The sequence below is a fragment of the Sphaerodactylus townsendi genome, linkage group LG15 (genome assembly GCF_021028975.2).
Source record: "Sphaerodactylus townsendi isolate TG3544 linkage group LG15, MPM_Stown_v2.3, whole genome shotgun sequence".
Classification (NCBI taxonomy): Eukaryota; Metazoa; Chordata; class Lepidosauria; order Squamata; family Sphaerodactylidae; genus Sphaerodactylus; species Sphaerodactylus townsendi.
The window spans coordinates 36,789,479-36,804,590 of NC_059439.1; the positions used below are offsets into that span (position 1 = coordinate 36,789,479).

The 15,112-nt window shown below is 59.4% G+C and overlaps 3 protein-coding genes across 3 annotated transcripts in view; 1 reads left to right on the top strand and 2 right to left on the bottom strand.

The window, feature by feature from the left end:
• Positions 1-963: 963 nt before the first annotated feature.
• Positions 964-5,375, bottom strand: NEDD8 (NEDD8 ubiquitin like modifier). Its single transcript, XM_048518289.1, has 4 exons — positions 5,230-5,375; positions 2,689-2,736; positions 2,208-2,290; positions 964-1,410 (listed from the first exon to the last, which is right to left on the bottom strand). Exons 1-4 carry the CDS (start codon positions 5,245-5,247, stop codon positions 1,320-1,322), a joined length of 240 nt encoding a protein of 79 aa, XP_048374246.1. The 5' UTR covers positions 5,248-5,375; the 3' UTR covers positions 964-1,319.
• Positions 5,376-6,133: 758 nt separating this feature from the next.
• GMPR2 (guanosine monophosphate reductase 2) lies at positions 6,134-11,648 on the top strand. The gene is made up of 9 exons (XM_048516834.1): positions 6,134-6,258; positions 6,350-6,445; positions 7,473-7,592; positions 8,220-8,303; positions 9,013-9,186; positions 10,534-10,615; positions 10,763-10,869; positions 11,282-11,324; positions 11,446-11,648. The coding sequence occupies exons 2-9, from the start codon at positions 6,359-6,361 to the stop codon at positions 11,646-11,648; spliced, it is 900 nt and encodes a 299-aa protein (XP_048372791.1). The 5' UTR covers positions 6,134-6,258; positions 6,350-6,358.
• A 96-nt stretch (positions 11,649-11,744) lies between these two features.
• The window catches only part of TGM1 (transglutaminase 1), a 68,572-nt gene continuing 65,204 nt past the window's right edge, over positions 11,745-15,112 (bottom strand). Inside the window, exon 6 of the mRNA XM_048516835.1 lies at positions 11,745-11,848. Coding sequence (XP_048372792.1) covers positions 11,745-11,848 — 104 coding nt within the window. The remainder of the gene's footprint in view (positions 11,849-15,112) is intronic.

Consider the following 15,112-nt stretch of genomic DNA (forward strand, 5'->3'; position numbering starts at 1 on the left):
GTCTAACCACAGTACCACACTCATTTTCCCACCAAGCCACAGGTAGGGTAAGACCAACCAAGATAATACAGTACCAAGCAAGCTTTTGAGTGCTGCAGAACTCTTTCTACAGACTTGTGTGATGAAGTGTCCTGCTCCTGTTTATTCTCACAACAAGCCTGCAAGGTAGGTTCTGTTGACTATCACCAGGTGAACCAGTGCGCTCCATGGCAGAGAGGCTAAATATTTGAATCCTGGTTTTCACCATCAGCCTTTAACCCCTATGTGCTGCCCCGTTTATTTTCAGAGAAGTAGTTGGGTGTTGGGTGGTTGGACACAAGTACGGGTAATATTGTGCTCATCTCACTTCCCAAACTACCATTCCGGGTGAAAAGGAGTACATAAGAACATAAGAACAAGCCAGCTGGATCAGACCAGAGTCCATCTAGTCCAGCTCTCTGCTACTTGCAGTGGCCCACCAGGTGCCTTTGGGAGCTCACCTGCAGGATGTGAAAGCAATGGCCTTCTGCGGCTGTTGCTCCCGAGCACCTGGTCTGCTCAGGCCCTTGCAATCTCAGATCAAAGAGGATCAAGATTGGTAGCCATAGATCGACTTCTCCATAAATCTGTCCAAGCCCCTTTTAAACCTATCCAGGTTAGTGGCCATCACCACCTCCTGGGGCAGCATATTCCAAACACCAATCACACGTTGTGTGAAGAAGTGTTTCCTTTTATTTGTCCTAATTCTTCCCCCCAGCATTTTCAATGGATGCCCCCTGGTTCTAGTAGTGTGAGAAAGAGAGAAAAAAATCCTCTCTGTCAACATTTTAAAGAGGATTAAGATCAACACACCCAGGGAGACAAGCTTCATCCTTAAGCAGGCCCAGATCCTTCAGTGGTGCACAGAAAGAAGCACCTTCCAATTTTAGCCGAGGAAGCCTTCCCTCCAAGCACCCCCCAGTAAGGACAACTCAGGAGACCACCAAGGTTATGAAAGACCTTTATTGAACATTCAGCCATTCCAATGCGGGTCAGGGGGGTAACATTTCAACACGGGTGCCAAAAAACAAACAAACAGCAGACGAACAAGTCGCTCCTAAGAACTTGCTGGGGTGGAAGAGAATGGGGGCCATGGGGGTGGCTGTGCCCCCCTACAAGGGCACACCCTCCTCAACAGCGCCTCCCTCAAATGACAGCTTGCGGAAGCATCCCGGGAGGGAGAGGCCATCGTCCTGGAACCAGGAGGAGTGTAGGAGGGTTGCTAATGGCTTCTGGCACGCGCAGACGGGGCGGGAGGGGTCTGTGCTTTGTGGGGCTTGGGGGAGAGGGCAGAAGGTCCATCATCGCAGGTCTCCCCCTCGCAGCGCCAAGACCAGATGAAGCACCGACCCACCTTGGATCTTGTAGTCGGCTGCAGTTTTCTCGTCGTTCCTGGGGGAAAGACAAAATAGGGGTAAGCATCTCCTGCCATGTAAGCTTGAAACGTGCTACACATTTTCTGGGCATCTAATGCTTGGAAAGGCAAGGAGTCCAGACTAGTGTTTCTGCAGGACATTTGCCTGTGGAGTGTTGAGTTTATTGTCTTGCAGCCATACAAATGTCCCTGAAATTCCTGTTCCAAAGGATTGCCTCTCCTCCAGCTTTGGGACAGCAGAGATAGGAAAGCCATGCTCTGTGGGTGGAAGTTCTTACATCCCTGGAAACACCGGTCTGGATGCAACACAATGACAGCCTCTGCTAAAGGTGACCCTGTGGCCACCTTTAAAATTATGATGCAAAACGGTTGGTGCAGGCACAAAATGGCAGCTGTGGCAGGTGAAGCCAACCACAAAATGGCTGCCCCAGCTTGCCTTCCGCCACGCTGCGAAGATCCTTGTGGTGTGGAGGATATTCAAAAATCCACACAGCCAATCAAATCTCCAGCGTCCAATCAAAAGACCTGTTGAGCAAAGGCCCCATCTGGCTCCACACACTTTCAAAAAACACTTGGTGGGTGCCAGGACACATTTCAGAGGGGACCACATTGAGGACCCATGTTTTAGGCTTTCTCCCAACCGTTTTTTCTAAACCTCAGTACTCTGGTTAAATTGCCGTGTTGGCACTTTGCGATAAATAAGTGGGTTTTGGGTTGCAGTTTGGGCACTCGGCCTCGAAAAGGTTCGCCATCACTGTTCTAGGGCATCTCATGATTGCTAGAGTTCCTGCCCTCCCCCCCCCCCCCCACTCACATCTGCTTGCCACTGTAGATCAGCCGCTGCTGTTGGGGAGGGATGCCTTCTTTTTCTTCTACTCGCTCCTTTATTCTCTCCACCTTGGCAGAATGGGGGAGGAAGATGGGGAGAAGTCAAAGGTCTGCCCCTACGGCAAGCCACTGCACCCTCTCTCGCAGGGTCACAGCATGCCACGTGACAAAGCCTCCAATCGCCCCTGAAAAGCAGAATGCCAACTTCCCCAGTGCCCAGAGAGAAGAATCCGGGACTGAAGCACAAATGGGCGTAGGGTTGCCCGGCCCGCAAACACCTCCCAGTCCACCCTCTGCAAGACAGTCGTATGCCATGAGACAGACAGGCTGCCCTCCGTTCTCAACCTCTGTCCAAAGGGGTCACAGCACATGACAAGACGTGAGGCGCAGGTCACAGCACGGAACGGTAGATCCAACCCTGACCCCTTCCACAGGCACAGAAAAAAGCAGGGATTCACGGCCAGTACCTTGTCTGTGGGTTCTATGTCAATCTCAATCTCTTTGCCAGTTAGGGTCTGCAAGGGAAGACAGAGAGACCTCAGCCAACAGTCACATTTGACCCCCACCAGTCTCCAAACCAACACCGCAGCCTCTTCTTTGGCACACTGTCATGATCAGCCCATTTCTGGTTTGCAGCAGTGGCGTAGGAGGTTAAGAGCTCGTGTATCTAATCTGGAAGAACCGGGTTTGATTCCCAGCTCTGCCGCCTGAGCTGTGGAGGCTTCTCTGGGGAATTCAGATTAGCCTGGGCACTCCCACACATGCCAGCTGGGTGACCTTAGGCTAGTCACAGCTTCTCTGAGCTCTCTCAGCCCCACCCACCTCACAGGGTGTTTGTTGTGAGGGGGGAAGGGCAAGGAGATTGTAAGCCCCTTTGAGTCTCCTGCAGGAGAGAAAGGGGGGATATAAATCCAAACTCTTCTTCTTCTTCTTCTTTGGCACACTGTCATGATCAGCCCATTTCTGGTTTGATGCTGTCTTGTCTCCCGCCCGGGACACAGGATCCTTTTCCTCTCCTCTTCCCCCCTCCCCCTTAATCACTGTGGTTGTGTTTTCTCACTCCGCACTTCTGATTCCCAGGCAATGGCTTAGCAGCTCATTAGACACCTGCAGTTGTAGTTCCTGCAGAATGTAGGTTGTTTGGATCACAGGGGAGGGTGCATTGTCTCTGGACCGTGAGATTGATGGGGTGCCATCCCCCTTTGGGAACTAGAAGTCAGGGGTGGTGTTATGTGACATGGGGCATGAAGTGGGGTATAACTGAGGGCACTTTGTTGCTTATGCTTCAGTTCTGGCAAACTGTCGTGACCCTGAACTGGCACAACACACCCAAGACACCAGCACAGTGTTCCGCTTGGCTCACTGGTGGCCTTGTCTTCTGGTGCCGGCCACAGCCCATAATTTGGCAAAACAGGCCACTGGGACCCTCCAGTCAGCTGACGGGCATTGCTCTCTAGGAAGCCCACTGCCAACTTCTACAGATGACAACAGCCAATTCACAAACCATTCCCCCATGGGCCATTCCCCCCAGTCCTCATGCCAATCCTAACCCCTGCAGCCACAACATTTCCCATTCAGGATTGTCACATGTGTGTGGCAAAACTCCCATATTTTCACAATTATAATCCTATGTTGACGGGGTCTGGTGCCAAGAAAAAGAACTTGGTGCTATAGTGGAAAGGGCCAGGAAAACGTCAACCCAGAGTGCAGCATTGATTTAAAAAAAGGCAAAGTCCACGCTAGGAATCCTGTGTCTTCTCTCATCTGGTTGCCTTTCCAACCTGTACTAAAAATATTTAGGCCAGCCAAGCCTAAGAAACATGGACTGTATATATAGTGATACAAGGCAATGAGCTAATTGGTATATGCAATTAGTTTGAGTATAAATTCAATAGATAATTCATAAACACTTGTTAAAACAAAAATTGTTGGAAAGCGAATGGATTAATTTATTTAGGGCTGCTATGAAAACTTGTTCACCCTTACATCTTTCAATACCCCTATATCAAAACAGGATGGCTCCCTATTTGTATTTTTTGACTAATCCAATGCAGAGAAGAGCCCTCACACTTGCTCGCTTCAATGTTTTCCCCCCTCCGGCACTTTATTGGCTGGTGAGTAGATTTTAACAATAACTTCTGGAAATGAGCGAAAGGGTATGTCTCTTGTGGTGAACTTAACAAGAAGAAGAATTGAAACATTGGCACATCAACTGCTTTTGCTGCCCTAAAATCTGCTAATATCGAGATCAAAATATTCCAACATTCTTTCTAGGATACCTAGTGAAATGGAAGAATCAAGTAGACTTCCTTTTCTTCTGGACAATTCTGACAATGAAACTTGTGAATTGGTTGCACAATTTTTACTGGAGGTGATGCACAATCAATAATTTATATTTTATCTTAAACCTTTGTATTTGTATACCTTTTATCTTAAACCTTTGTATCTGTATACCTTTTATCTCAGGTTTTTTATTGTTATGATTATTGTTATGCCAAATAAAGGCTTATTATTATTATTATAATTCATAAACCGTTCATAAAGATTATTCATAAAGATATATTGTGCTTATATGATAAGTAACATTCAACTGGATATAAAGGTAATAACAAAACATATAATGAGGGCACATAGGCAACTTAAGAAACGTAATGGGACTGTACTTAGTAATAAATTCTCAAAGGCATTGTATGGGATGTCACAAATATTGTCCTTTCCAACCTGACCAGGTGGGTGCCTCAACAAAGGAAGCCCCCCCTCCCGAGCCACCTGAACGGGAATCTTGACCTGTTTACCTTCTACCTGCGGGGAAGGAAATGTTACTGACCCCTTGCCCAAACAACACAGAGAAAGAGGGGGGGGGGATTGCCGGCATCTCTCCCATAATGCACCGCGGTTCAAAGAGGCTCCGAGGCGAGGCGGCGCACCTTCTGTCCTATCGTGCCCCGCGGCACAAGGTGGGCGCCCCCCCCCCCCCATATTGACACCCGCCTCCCCTTTTTCGTTACCTTCACTTTAATCAGCATCGTGACCACCTCTACACCGACTACACGCCCACCTCTGACCCCGGAAGCGGTTCTGCCGGGCTGCGCCTTCGGCTCCTCCTGTCGCGTTGCCTGCGTGACGTCACTTCCGTCGCCCCTCCCAAACCAGCATAATGGAAGTTCCCAAATCCCCCTCACTTGATTCTCATCAGAATTATAAGAACGAGCAAAGCATTTGGTGCGACTGTAAAATTAAACGTAAATGTTTCGCTCTTGGGCGGATTTGTGCCGCAGTGCACGATGGGAGATGTAGTCCTCATTCCTAAGTGTCCTAAGAGTGATGCTTTGAGGCACAGGTGTCAAACTCGCTGCCCTCCAGATGTTATGGACTACAGTTCCCATCATCTCGTGCCAGCATCATGCCGGCAGGGGATGATGGGAACTGTAGTCCATAACATGCTGGCAGGGCCGCGAGTTTGACACCTATGCTCTGAGGGATTTTCAGATCTACCGAATCGCCGCTCAGCCCCGCCATAGATACACTCCGTGAAGTCCCCTGAGGTGATGGGACTACATCAACCGCCAGCCTTTGCGACAGAAATGAAGTCATTCGGCTCTTTTCCTCGCGCGGGAATGCTGGGAATTGTGGCCCTTCCTGTCCGCGAACTTCATTGGTTCACGGGTTACAGTCACTCGCATCACATTGTCCATCTAACAATCGTCGCCGCGCTCCTTTATGGGAGTTGTAGTTTATTCAAGTCCCTTTAGCGTTGGGTAGAACTCTCATCAAGACTTCATCTCCCAGAGGGCACCGCGCCGTCAAGAGTAAGGGGACCAGGGGAGCAAAGAGACAGGGGTACCTGCAGAATCCGCCCCCCTTCCTGCTACCAGGTACCCCCAAGTGGAAGTCTGCAGGTGTGGGAGGGGAATGAGGAGCTGGAAGTGGGTGTCATAGAGACCCTCTCCCATTAGTTACCCCACGTGCCTGATGGGACCCCTCCAGGGTCTTGGGTTCCGATCCACTGCAGAGTTGCAACAGGAGCTGCCACACGGGTTGGCATCTAGGAACCTAAATGACCTGGGAGGAAAAGCTGAGTTTGGGGGGTTTCCTGATGTGATCCCTGTATCTGTTTGTTTGGTGCAGAGGTCCAAGATGCCACACATCGACACAGACATCAAGCTGGACTTCAAGGATGTCCTCCTGAGGCCCAAACGGAGCACCCTCAAGTCCCGCAGTGAGGTGAGAAGAAACATTTCGTTTCATCCTACAAGCTGGAAGGAGTGCATGAGCGACGGTGGGCCACCAAATGAAGCATGCAACATTGCAGGAGCTCTTTCCTTACAAACAAGGCTGTGGGAAGGATGAACAGAGTTGTGTTGTGACTGAAGTGTCAGCTGCATGGCCAGTCATGTTTAAAAACGTTTCTGTTCTGAATCTATAGGGACTAGGACAGTGGTGGTGAACCTATGGCACAGGTGCCAGAGGTGGCACTCAGAGCCCTCTCTGTGGGCACACGTGCACAGAGTTTGTCATGGGGGGGGGGGCGGAAAATCCCCCCACACACACACACATTTAGGCTGGCCTGGGTCGCTGGGCATGACATGTAGGTAACCCTGTTCAGTGCTGTTAAACCCCACTGATTTTCATGGGAAGAACTAAAGTTCGATCCTTTACCTGGGAGTAAGCTTGGTTGCTGACAATGGGGTTTGCTTCTAAACCCTCCTAAGGTCATGATTCACCCATTCGAAGTGTTGCATGGTTGCTTCAAAGCAAAGCTACCGACTACCACCAAGCTTACTCCCAAGTAATGTGTGCCTCGGAGCCAACCGTTTTTTCTAAACTAAAACCTCAGTATTCAGGTTAAATTGCCATGTTGGCACTTTGCGATAAATAAGTGGGTTTTGGGTTTGCAGTTTGGGCACTCGGTCTCGAAAAGGTTTGCCATCAATGGACTAGGACATTCTGTTTTTAAAAAAGGAAGGACCTAGCTTTCTCAAGTTTTATGCTTAAGCTCTGGGTGCTAGAAGCGTCAAGGAATGCTGAATCAGATCAAATGCACATCTAGTCCACCATATTGGGCTCTACTCTGCTTCTTTCCAGATGAGGGTTACAGTGTGGTTGGTCTACCTCAAAGGAGTGACTTCCCAGCATTCTGTTTTCTCCTCTTAAGCGGGAGAAACCAGTCTCTTGGCAGATACCCAGAATATAGGATCGGTACCCTGCTTCCCTCAGCCAGTCGTCTCTAAGATGCCCTTCCATTTTCTAGGTGGACCTAATGAGGTCTTTCGTGTTCCGGAATTCCAAACAGACATACGCTGGTATCCCCATCATTGCCGCCAACATGGACACGGTGGGCACCTTTGAGATGGCCAAGGTCCTCTGTAAGGTAGGACTGTTGTCGGGAACTCTTGATAACACCAAACACCTCAAGGGCAGGCTGTCGGTCCCAACCAACCCCATATGGCTGTGGTGGCGAACCTTTGGCACTCCAGATGTTATGGACTACAATTCCCATCAGCCCAATTCCCATCAGCCCAATTGGCCATGCTGGCAGGGGCTGATGGGAATTGTAGTCCATAACATCTGGAGTGCCAAAGGTTCGCCACCACTGCCATATGGCCATGAACTTTTCTGAGCCAATTATAGCCACATGCTCTACTTATCGCCCAGTTTCACATCTGGATTTCCTTCTCCCAGCCCGTCTCATGAACACACGCAGCTACCTTACAGTGTGTCAGACTTTTGGTGCCTTAAAGTTAGTCTTGTGTTCTCAGACTAGCAAAGAGGTCATTTTTATCACCCGGTTCCAGATCCTTTTTAACCGGAGATGCCGGGGCTTGAACTGGAGGCCTTCTGCAGGGCAAATAGGTGTTCTACCCATGAGCCATGGTCCCTACCTTTCTGCTAAAGGGGGAAGAGAAGGCATAAGACCAGATTTGCACTTCCTGGTTCCCGTGTGGTTGGTCTCTCCGTTAATCGCCACACCTTCTGCTCTTTTCATGCCTTCCCCCAGTTCTGTCTTTTTACAGCCATTCACAAACACTATAGCCTGGAAGAGTGGAAGGAGTTTGCAGCCCAGAATCCAGAGTGCCTTCAGGTAAGCGAGAGCCGACGCGACTTCACTTCTGGTCCTCCGCAGCAAACAACTGCCTCAGCCCCTGGGCTTTTCCTTGGGTGTTTCCCTTCATAACAGCATAAGCATTTATTGTCATTGTGCACGCACAACGAAAATTTACAGCAGCATTCCTTGATGCACACAATTCCAGACTCATACCCCATCCTCACTTTCCCCTTCCTCCACCCATCACTACACAGCCCCAAACACATCAACACGAAGCCCCGGAGTTCAGCATCGCCACAGCTCTAGAGTAGAAGCTGTCTCTAAGCCTCTTTGTCCTAGTTTTTATAGACCTGTATCGTCTGCCAGATGGTAACAGTTCAAAAAGAGAGTGTGCTGGATGAGACGGGTCTCTCAGAATATTTTGGGCTTTTTTTAGGCTTCGGGAATTATAGAGTTCTTCCAAGGAGGGGAGAGGGCAGCCGATAATCCTCTGTGCAGTAGCGATCACCCTTTGGAGCGCCTTCCTATCTGCCTCTGTGCAACTGGAGAACCATACACAGATGCAGTAGGTTAAGACACTCTCTATAGCACAGCGGTAAAAGGACACCAGGAGTTTTCCATTCAGTTGTTGTTTCCTTAACAGTCTAAGATAGTACAGTCTGGGGAAGGACTTTGCTGCCTCCACCTGTCTCCCCATTTCTCCCACTTCCTGGTTCTCAGTGGTCTGTCCTGTGCCTCTTCCCAGAATGTGGCAGCTAGTTCAGGCACTGGGGCCTCAGACTTCAAGCTGCTGGAGCAGATCCTCAAGGCTGTGCCTCAGGTCCGCTACATCTGCCTGGACGTGGCCAATGGCTACTCGGAACACTTTGTCCAGTTTCTGAGAGACGTGCGGAAGAGCTTTCCAGACCACACCATCATGGTATGTCCTGAGCACTCTTGCTCCTTTCTCTTCCAGCAGTGGCTTGGGTAGAGTTTTGTTTGTTTCCGTCGGCCGTTGTGGCCGGTACTGTCTCCCCAGCATCAGTATCCTGAAGGTGTCCTCACCTGATGGCCCCGGCTAGCCCGATCTCTTCAGATCTTGGAAGCAAAGCTGGGCTAGCCCTGGTTGGTACTTGGAGGAGAGATCTCCAAGAGAAGTCCAGAGTTGCCATGCAGAGAAATGCAACCGCAAACTACCTCTGAACGTCTCTTGCCTTGAAAACTCTTCGGGGTTGCTATTAGTCAGTTGTGACTTGACCGACTTTCCACCACCACGTGCCCAGTTTGGAATGACCCAGAGAAGGGCAATGAGAATGATTGAAGGATTGGAGCACCTTCCTTATGAGAGGCTGCAGCGTTTGGGACTCTTTAGTTTGGAGAGGAGACGTCTGAGGGGGGGATATGATTGAAGTCTCTAAAATTATGCAGGGGGTAGAAAATGTGGACAGAGAGACATTTTTCTCTCTTTCTCACAATACTAGAACCAGGGGGCATCCATTGAAAATGCTGGGGGGAAGAATTAGGACTAATAAAAGGAAACACTTCTTCACGCAACGTGTGATTGGTGTTTGGAATATGCTGCCACAGGAGGTGGTGATGGCCACTAACCTGGATAGCTTTAAAAAGGGCTTGGACAGATGTATGGAGAAGTCGATTTATGGCTCCCAATCTTGATCCTCCTTGATCTGAGATGGCAAGTGCCGTAGCAGACCAGGTGCTCAGGAGCAGCAGCCGCCGCCGCAGAAGGCCATTGCTTTCACATCCTGCATGTGAGCTCCCAAAGGCACCTGGTGGGCCACTGCGAGTAGCAGAGTGCTGGACTAGATGGACTGTGGTCTGATCCAGCAGGCTAGTTCTTATGTTCTTAGAAGCTAAGCAGGGTCTGCTGTGATTAGCACTTGGATGGGAGACCACCAAGGAAGTCCAGAGTTGCTGCGCCTGAGCAGGCAAGAGGCAAACCACCTCTTAATCTCTCTTACCTTACTCCAGGTTCACCATGAGTTGGCTACCACTTAATAGCACTTTTCTCCACCACTGTGAAGATACTGCTGCATCCAGGGGTCTCCAACCCATGCTCCTTCATGGACTACATTTCCCATCAGCCCCTGCCAACATGGCCAATTGGGAGAGCTGATGGGAATTGCAGTCCAGGAACATCTGGAGGGCCACAGGTTGGAGACCCCAGGCCCTCTGTTTCCTTTTGTAGTTGTGGTATGTTTCAGCCAAGTCTGGCCTCTGTTTGCTGAAGCCTGCCTGATCTCCATAATGGTCTTTTACTCCTCCCCAGGCTGGGAACGTGGTGACAGGGGAGATGGTGGAAGAGCTCGTCTTATCAGGAGCCGACATCATCAAAGTGGGCATTGGACCGGGTGACTATCAGCTTCACACATGGGATCATACCAGGCTCAGGGAGGCAGTGGGAGGATGGGCAAGGAAGACTGTAAAGTCCTAGCGGGAGTGGGGTGTCCATCACCCACCATACGCCCCCTAACTTCAGATGTCTTGGCTTGCCCCAGGCTCAGTTTGTACCACGCGGAAGAAGACGGGGGTGGGCTACCCCCAGCTCAGCGCCGTCATGGAATGTGCCGATGCCGCCCACGGGCTCAAGGGGCACATCATTTCGGTGAGAAGCTCCCGAGGTCTTGTGGGTTCTGGTCTTCGGAGTCCTTGTCAAGCTACAGTTTGCAAGGAGGAGAGTCCTAACGGTGGAATGGCTGTCCCAGGGGGCGCGGCTTGAAGCAGAGGGGTGCCCCGAGTTGGGGTTATCTCCAGAGGATGTTTTCTGACACTGAGGGGTCGGAACTCGGTCGTTCTCAGACTATAATTGGATGTAAGATTTCTTTTGGGTGGTGAATCCGGGGCAGGGGTCTGCGACCTGCAGCTTTCCAGATGTTCATGGACTACAAATCCCATCAGCTGATGGGATTTGTAGTCCATGAACATCTGGAGAGCCGCAGGTTGCAGACCCCTGACTGGGGGATGCCCTGAAGACAAGGGAAGTGAGACTCTTCCTGCCCCGTGTTTTTATTTTGCAGGATGGCGGTTGTAGCTGCCCAGGGGATGTGGCCAAGGCTTTTGGTATGAAAACCCATCCTTCCTTTTTCTCCAATTGGGAGAGGAGGCAGAAGCTCGGCGAGGTCTCTGGTCTGCCTCCCCCAGGGGGCCGGTGCTCACTGCCGCAATTCTCTTCTGGCCCCAGGTGCCGGCGCGGACTTCGTCATGTTGGGCGGGATGCTGGCCGGACACACCGAATCAGGGGGGGAGCTGATTGAGAAGAGGGGCAAGAAATACAAGCTGTTCTACGGCATGAGCTCAGAAGTGTCCATGAAGAAATACGCCGGGGGCGTTGCCGAATACAGGTACGGCTTCAGGGACCAGGTGACGCGTCCCTGCTGGATCTGACCAAAGGGCCACCTACTCCCATGTCCCACAGTGGCCTCCAGCAGGGCAGCCGGTGTGGTCTAGTGGGTGAAATAGCAGACTAGGATCCTGGGTGGCTCAGGTTGGAATCCTCACTTCTGCCATCGGTACTGTAATTCTAATATTGTTGGAAACTGCCCCCAGCCCAGCCTGGTGGCAAAGGCCAAGGTACAAATAAAATACTAAAAATAAAATAAATACCATGAAAGCTTGGGCCTGTCCTAAACTCTCAGCCTGGCTTACCTCACAGGACAGTTGTGAGACACCATAGAACCGTGGTGGCGCACCTTTGGCACTCCAGATGTTATGGACTACAATTCCCTGGGGGGGGTGGGGGGGGGGGGGGGTGGGGGGGGGGGGGGGTGGGGGGGGGGGGGGGTGGGGGGGGGGGGGGGTGGGGGGGGGGGGGGGTGGGGGGGGGGGGGGGTGGGGGGGGGGGGGGGTGGGGGGGGGGGGGGGTGGGGGGGGGGGGGGGTGGGGGGGGGGGGGGGTGGGGGGGGGGGGGGGTGGGGGGGGGGGGGGGTGGGGGGGGGGGGGGGTGGGGGGGGGGGGGGGTGGGGGGGGGGGGGGGTGGGGGGGGGGGGGGGTGGGGGGGGGGGGGGGTGGGGGGGGGGGGGGGTGGGGGGGGGGGGGGGTGGGGGGGGGGGGGGGTGGGGGGGGGGGGGGGTGGGGGGGGGGGGGGGTGGGGGGGGGGGGGGGTGGGGGGGGGGGGGGGTGGGGGGGGGGGGGGGTGGGGGGGGGGGGGGGTGGGGGGGGGGGGGGGTGGGGGGGGGGGGGGGTGGGGGGGGGGGGGGGTGGGGGGGGGGGGGGGTGGGGGGGGGGGGGGGTGGGGGGGGGGGGGGGTGGGGGGGGGGGGGGGTGGGGGGGGGGGGGGGTGGGGGGGGGGGGGGGTGGGGGGGGGGGGGGGTGGGGGGGGGGGGGGGTGGGGGGGGGGGGGGGTGGGGGGGGGGGGGGGTGGGGGGGGGGGGGGGTGGGGGGGGGGGGGGGTGGGGGGGGGGGGGGGTGGGGGGGGGGGGGGGTGGGGGGGGGGGGGGGTGGGGGGGGGGGGGGGTGGGGGGGGGGGGGGGTGGGGGGGGGGGGGGGTGGGGGGGGGGGGGGGTGGGGGGGGGGGGGGGTGGGGGGGGGGGGGGGTGGGGGGGGGGGGGGGTGGGGGGGGGGGGGGGTGGGGGGGGGGGGGGGTGGGGGGGGGGGGGGGTGGGGGGGGGGGGGGGTGGGGGGGGGGGGGGGTGGGGGGGGGGGGGGGTGGGGGGGGGGGGGGGTGGGGGGGGGGGGGGGTGGGGGGGGGGGGGGGTGGGGGGGGGGGGGGGTGGGGGGGGGGGGGGGTGGGGGGGGGGGGGGGTGGGGGGGGGGGGGGGTGGGGGGGGGGGGGGGTGGGGGGGGGGGGGGGTGGGGGGGGGGGGGGGTGGGGGGGGGGGGGGGTGGGGGGGGGGGGGGGTGGGGGGGGGGGGGGGTGGGGGGGGGGGGGGGTGGGGGGGGGGGGGGGTGGGGGGGGGGGGGGGTGGGGGGGGGGGGGGGTGGGGGGGGGGGGGGGTGGGGGGGGGGGGGGGTGGGGGGGGGGGGGGGTGGGGGGGGGGGGGGGTGGGGGGGGGGGGGGGTGGGGGGGGGGGGGGGTGGGGGGGGGGGGGGGTGGGGGGGGGGGGGGGTGGGGGGGGGGGGGGGTGGGGGGGGGGGGGGGTGGGGGGGGGGGGGGGTGGGGGGGGGGGGGGGTGGGGGGGGGGGGGGGTGGGGGGGGGGGGGGGTGGGGGGGGGGGGGGGTGGGGGGGGGGGGGGGTGGGGGGGGGGGGGGGTGGGGGGGGGGGGGGGTGGGGGGGGGGGGGGGTGGGGGGGGGGGGGGGTGGGGGGGGGGGGGGGTGGGGGGGGGGGGGGGTGGGGGGGGGGGGGGGTGGGGGGGGGGGGGGGTGGGGGGGGGGGGGGGTGGGGGGGGGGGGGGGTGGGGGGGGGGGGGGGTGGGGGGGGGGGGGGGTGGGGGGGGGGGGGGGTGGGGGGGGGGGGGGGTGGGGGGGGGGGGGGGTGGGGGGGGGGGGGGGTGGGGGGGGGGGGGGGTGGGGGGGGGGGGGGGTGGGGGGGGGGGGGGGTGGGGGGGGGGGGGGGTGGGGGGGGGGGGGGGTGGGGGGGGGGGGGGGTGGGGGGGGGGGGGGGTGGGGGGGGGGGGGGGTGGGGGGGGGGGGGGGTGGGGGGGGGGGGGGGTGGGGGGGGGGGGGGGTGGGGGGGGGGGGGGGTGGGGGGGGGGGGGGGTGGGGGGGGGGGGGGGTGGGGGGGGGGGGGGGTGGGGGGGGGGGGGGGTGGGGGGGGGGGGGGGTGGGGGGGGGGGGGGGTGGGGGGGGGGGGGGGTGGGGGGGGGGGGGGGTGGGGGGGGGGGGGGGTGGGGGGGGGGGGGGGTGGGGGGGGGGGGGGGTGGGGGGGGGGGGGGGTGGGGGGGGGGGGGGGTGGGGGGGGGGGGGGGTGGGGGGGGGGGGGGGTGGGGGGGGGGGGGGGTGGGGGGGGGGGGGGGTGGGGGGGGGGGGGGGTGGGGGGGGGGGGGGGTGGGGGGGGGGGGGGGTGGGGGGGGGGGGGGGTGGGGGGGGGGGGGGGTGGGGGGGGGGGGGGGTGGGGGGGGGGGGGGGTGGGGGGGGGGGGGGGTGGGGGGGGGGGGGGGTGGGGGGGGGGGGGGGTGGGGGGGGGGGGGGGTGGGGGGGGGGGGGGGTGGGGGGGGGGGGGGGTGGGGGGGGGGGGGGGTGGGGGGGGGGGGGGGTGGGGGGGGGGGGGGGTGGGGGGGGGGGGGGGTGGGGGGGGGGGGGGGTGGGGGGGGGGGGGGGTGGGGGGGGGGGGGGGTGGGGGGGGGGGGGGGTGGGGGGGGGGGGGGGTGGGGGGGGGGGGGGGTGGGGGGGGGGGGGGGTGGGGGGGGGGGGGGGTGGGGGGGGGGGGGGGTGGGGGGGGGGGGGGGTGGGGGGGGGGGGGGGTGGGGGGGGGGGGGGGTGGGGGGGGGGGGGGGTGGGGGGGGGGGGGGGTGGGGGGGGGGGGGGGTGGGGGGGGGGGGGGGTGGGGGGGGGGGGGGGTGGGGGGGGGGGGGGGTGGGGGGGGGGGGGGGTGGGGGGGGGGGGGGGTGGGGGGGGGGGGGGGTGGGGGGGGGGGGGGGTGGGGGGGGGGGGGGGTGGGGGGGGGGGGGGGTGGGGGGGGGGGGGGGTGGGGGGGGGGGGGGGTGGGGGGGGGGGGGGGTGGGGGGGGGGGGGGGTGGGGGGGGGGGGGGGTGGGGGGGGGGGGGGGTGGGGGGGGGGGGGGGTGGGGGGGGGGGGGGGTGGGGGGGGGGGGGGGTGGGGGGGGGGGGGGGTGGGGGGGGGGGGGGGTGGGGGGGGGGGGGGGTGGGGGGGGGGGGGGGTGGGGGGGGGGGGGGGTGGGGGGGGGGGGGGGTGGGGGGGGGGGGGGGTGGGGGGGGGGGGGGGTGGGGGGGGGGGGGGGTGGGGGGGGGG

What these genes read in the sequence shown, in the direction of transcription:
- NEDD8 (XM_048518289.1), bottom strand. An exon ending in ACATAGAACCCACAGACAAG is followed by an intron (nt 2,291 to 2,688) that starts GTACTGGCCGTG and finishes CATTCTGCCAAG; the next exon opens with GTGGAGAGAATAAAGGAGCG. An exon ending in ATCTACAGTGGCAAGCAGAT is followed by an intron (nt 1,411 to 2,207) that starts GTGAGTGGGGGG and finishes TCTTTCCCCCAG; the next exon opens with GAACGACGAGAAAACTGCAG.
- GMPR2 (XM_048516834.1), top strand. Translation starts at nt 6,359, where the DNA reads ATGCCACACATCGACACAGACATCAAGCTGGACTTCAAGGATGTCCTC. An exon ending in AGAATCCAGAGTGCCTTCAG is followed by an intron (nt 8,304 to 9,012) that starts GTAAGCGAGAGC and finishes GCCTCTTCCCAG; the next exon opens with AATGTGGCAGCTAGTTCAGG. An exon ending in CAAAGTGGGCATTGGACCGG is followed by an intron (nt 10,616 to 10,762) that starts GTGACTATCAGC and finishes GGCTTGCCCCAG; the next exon opens with GCTCAGTTTGTACCACGCGG.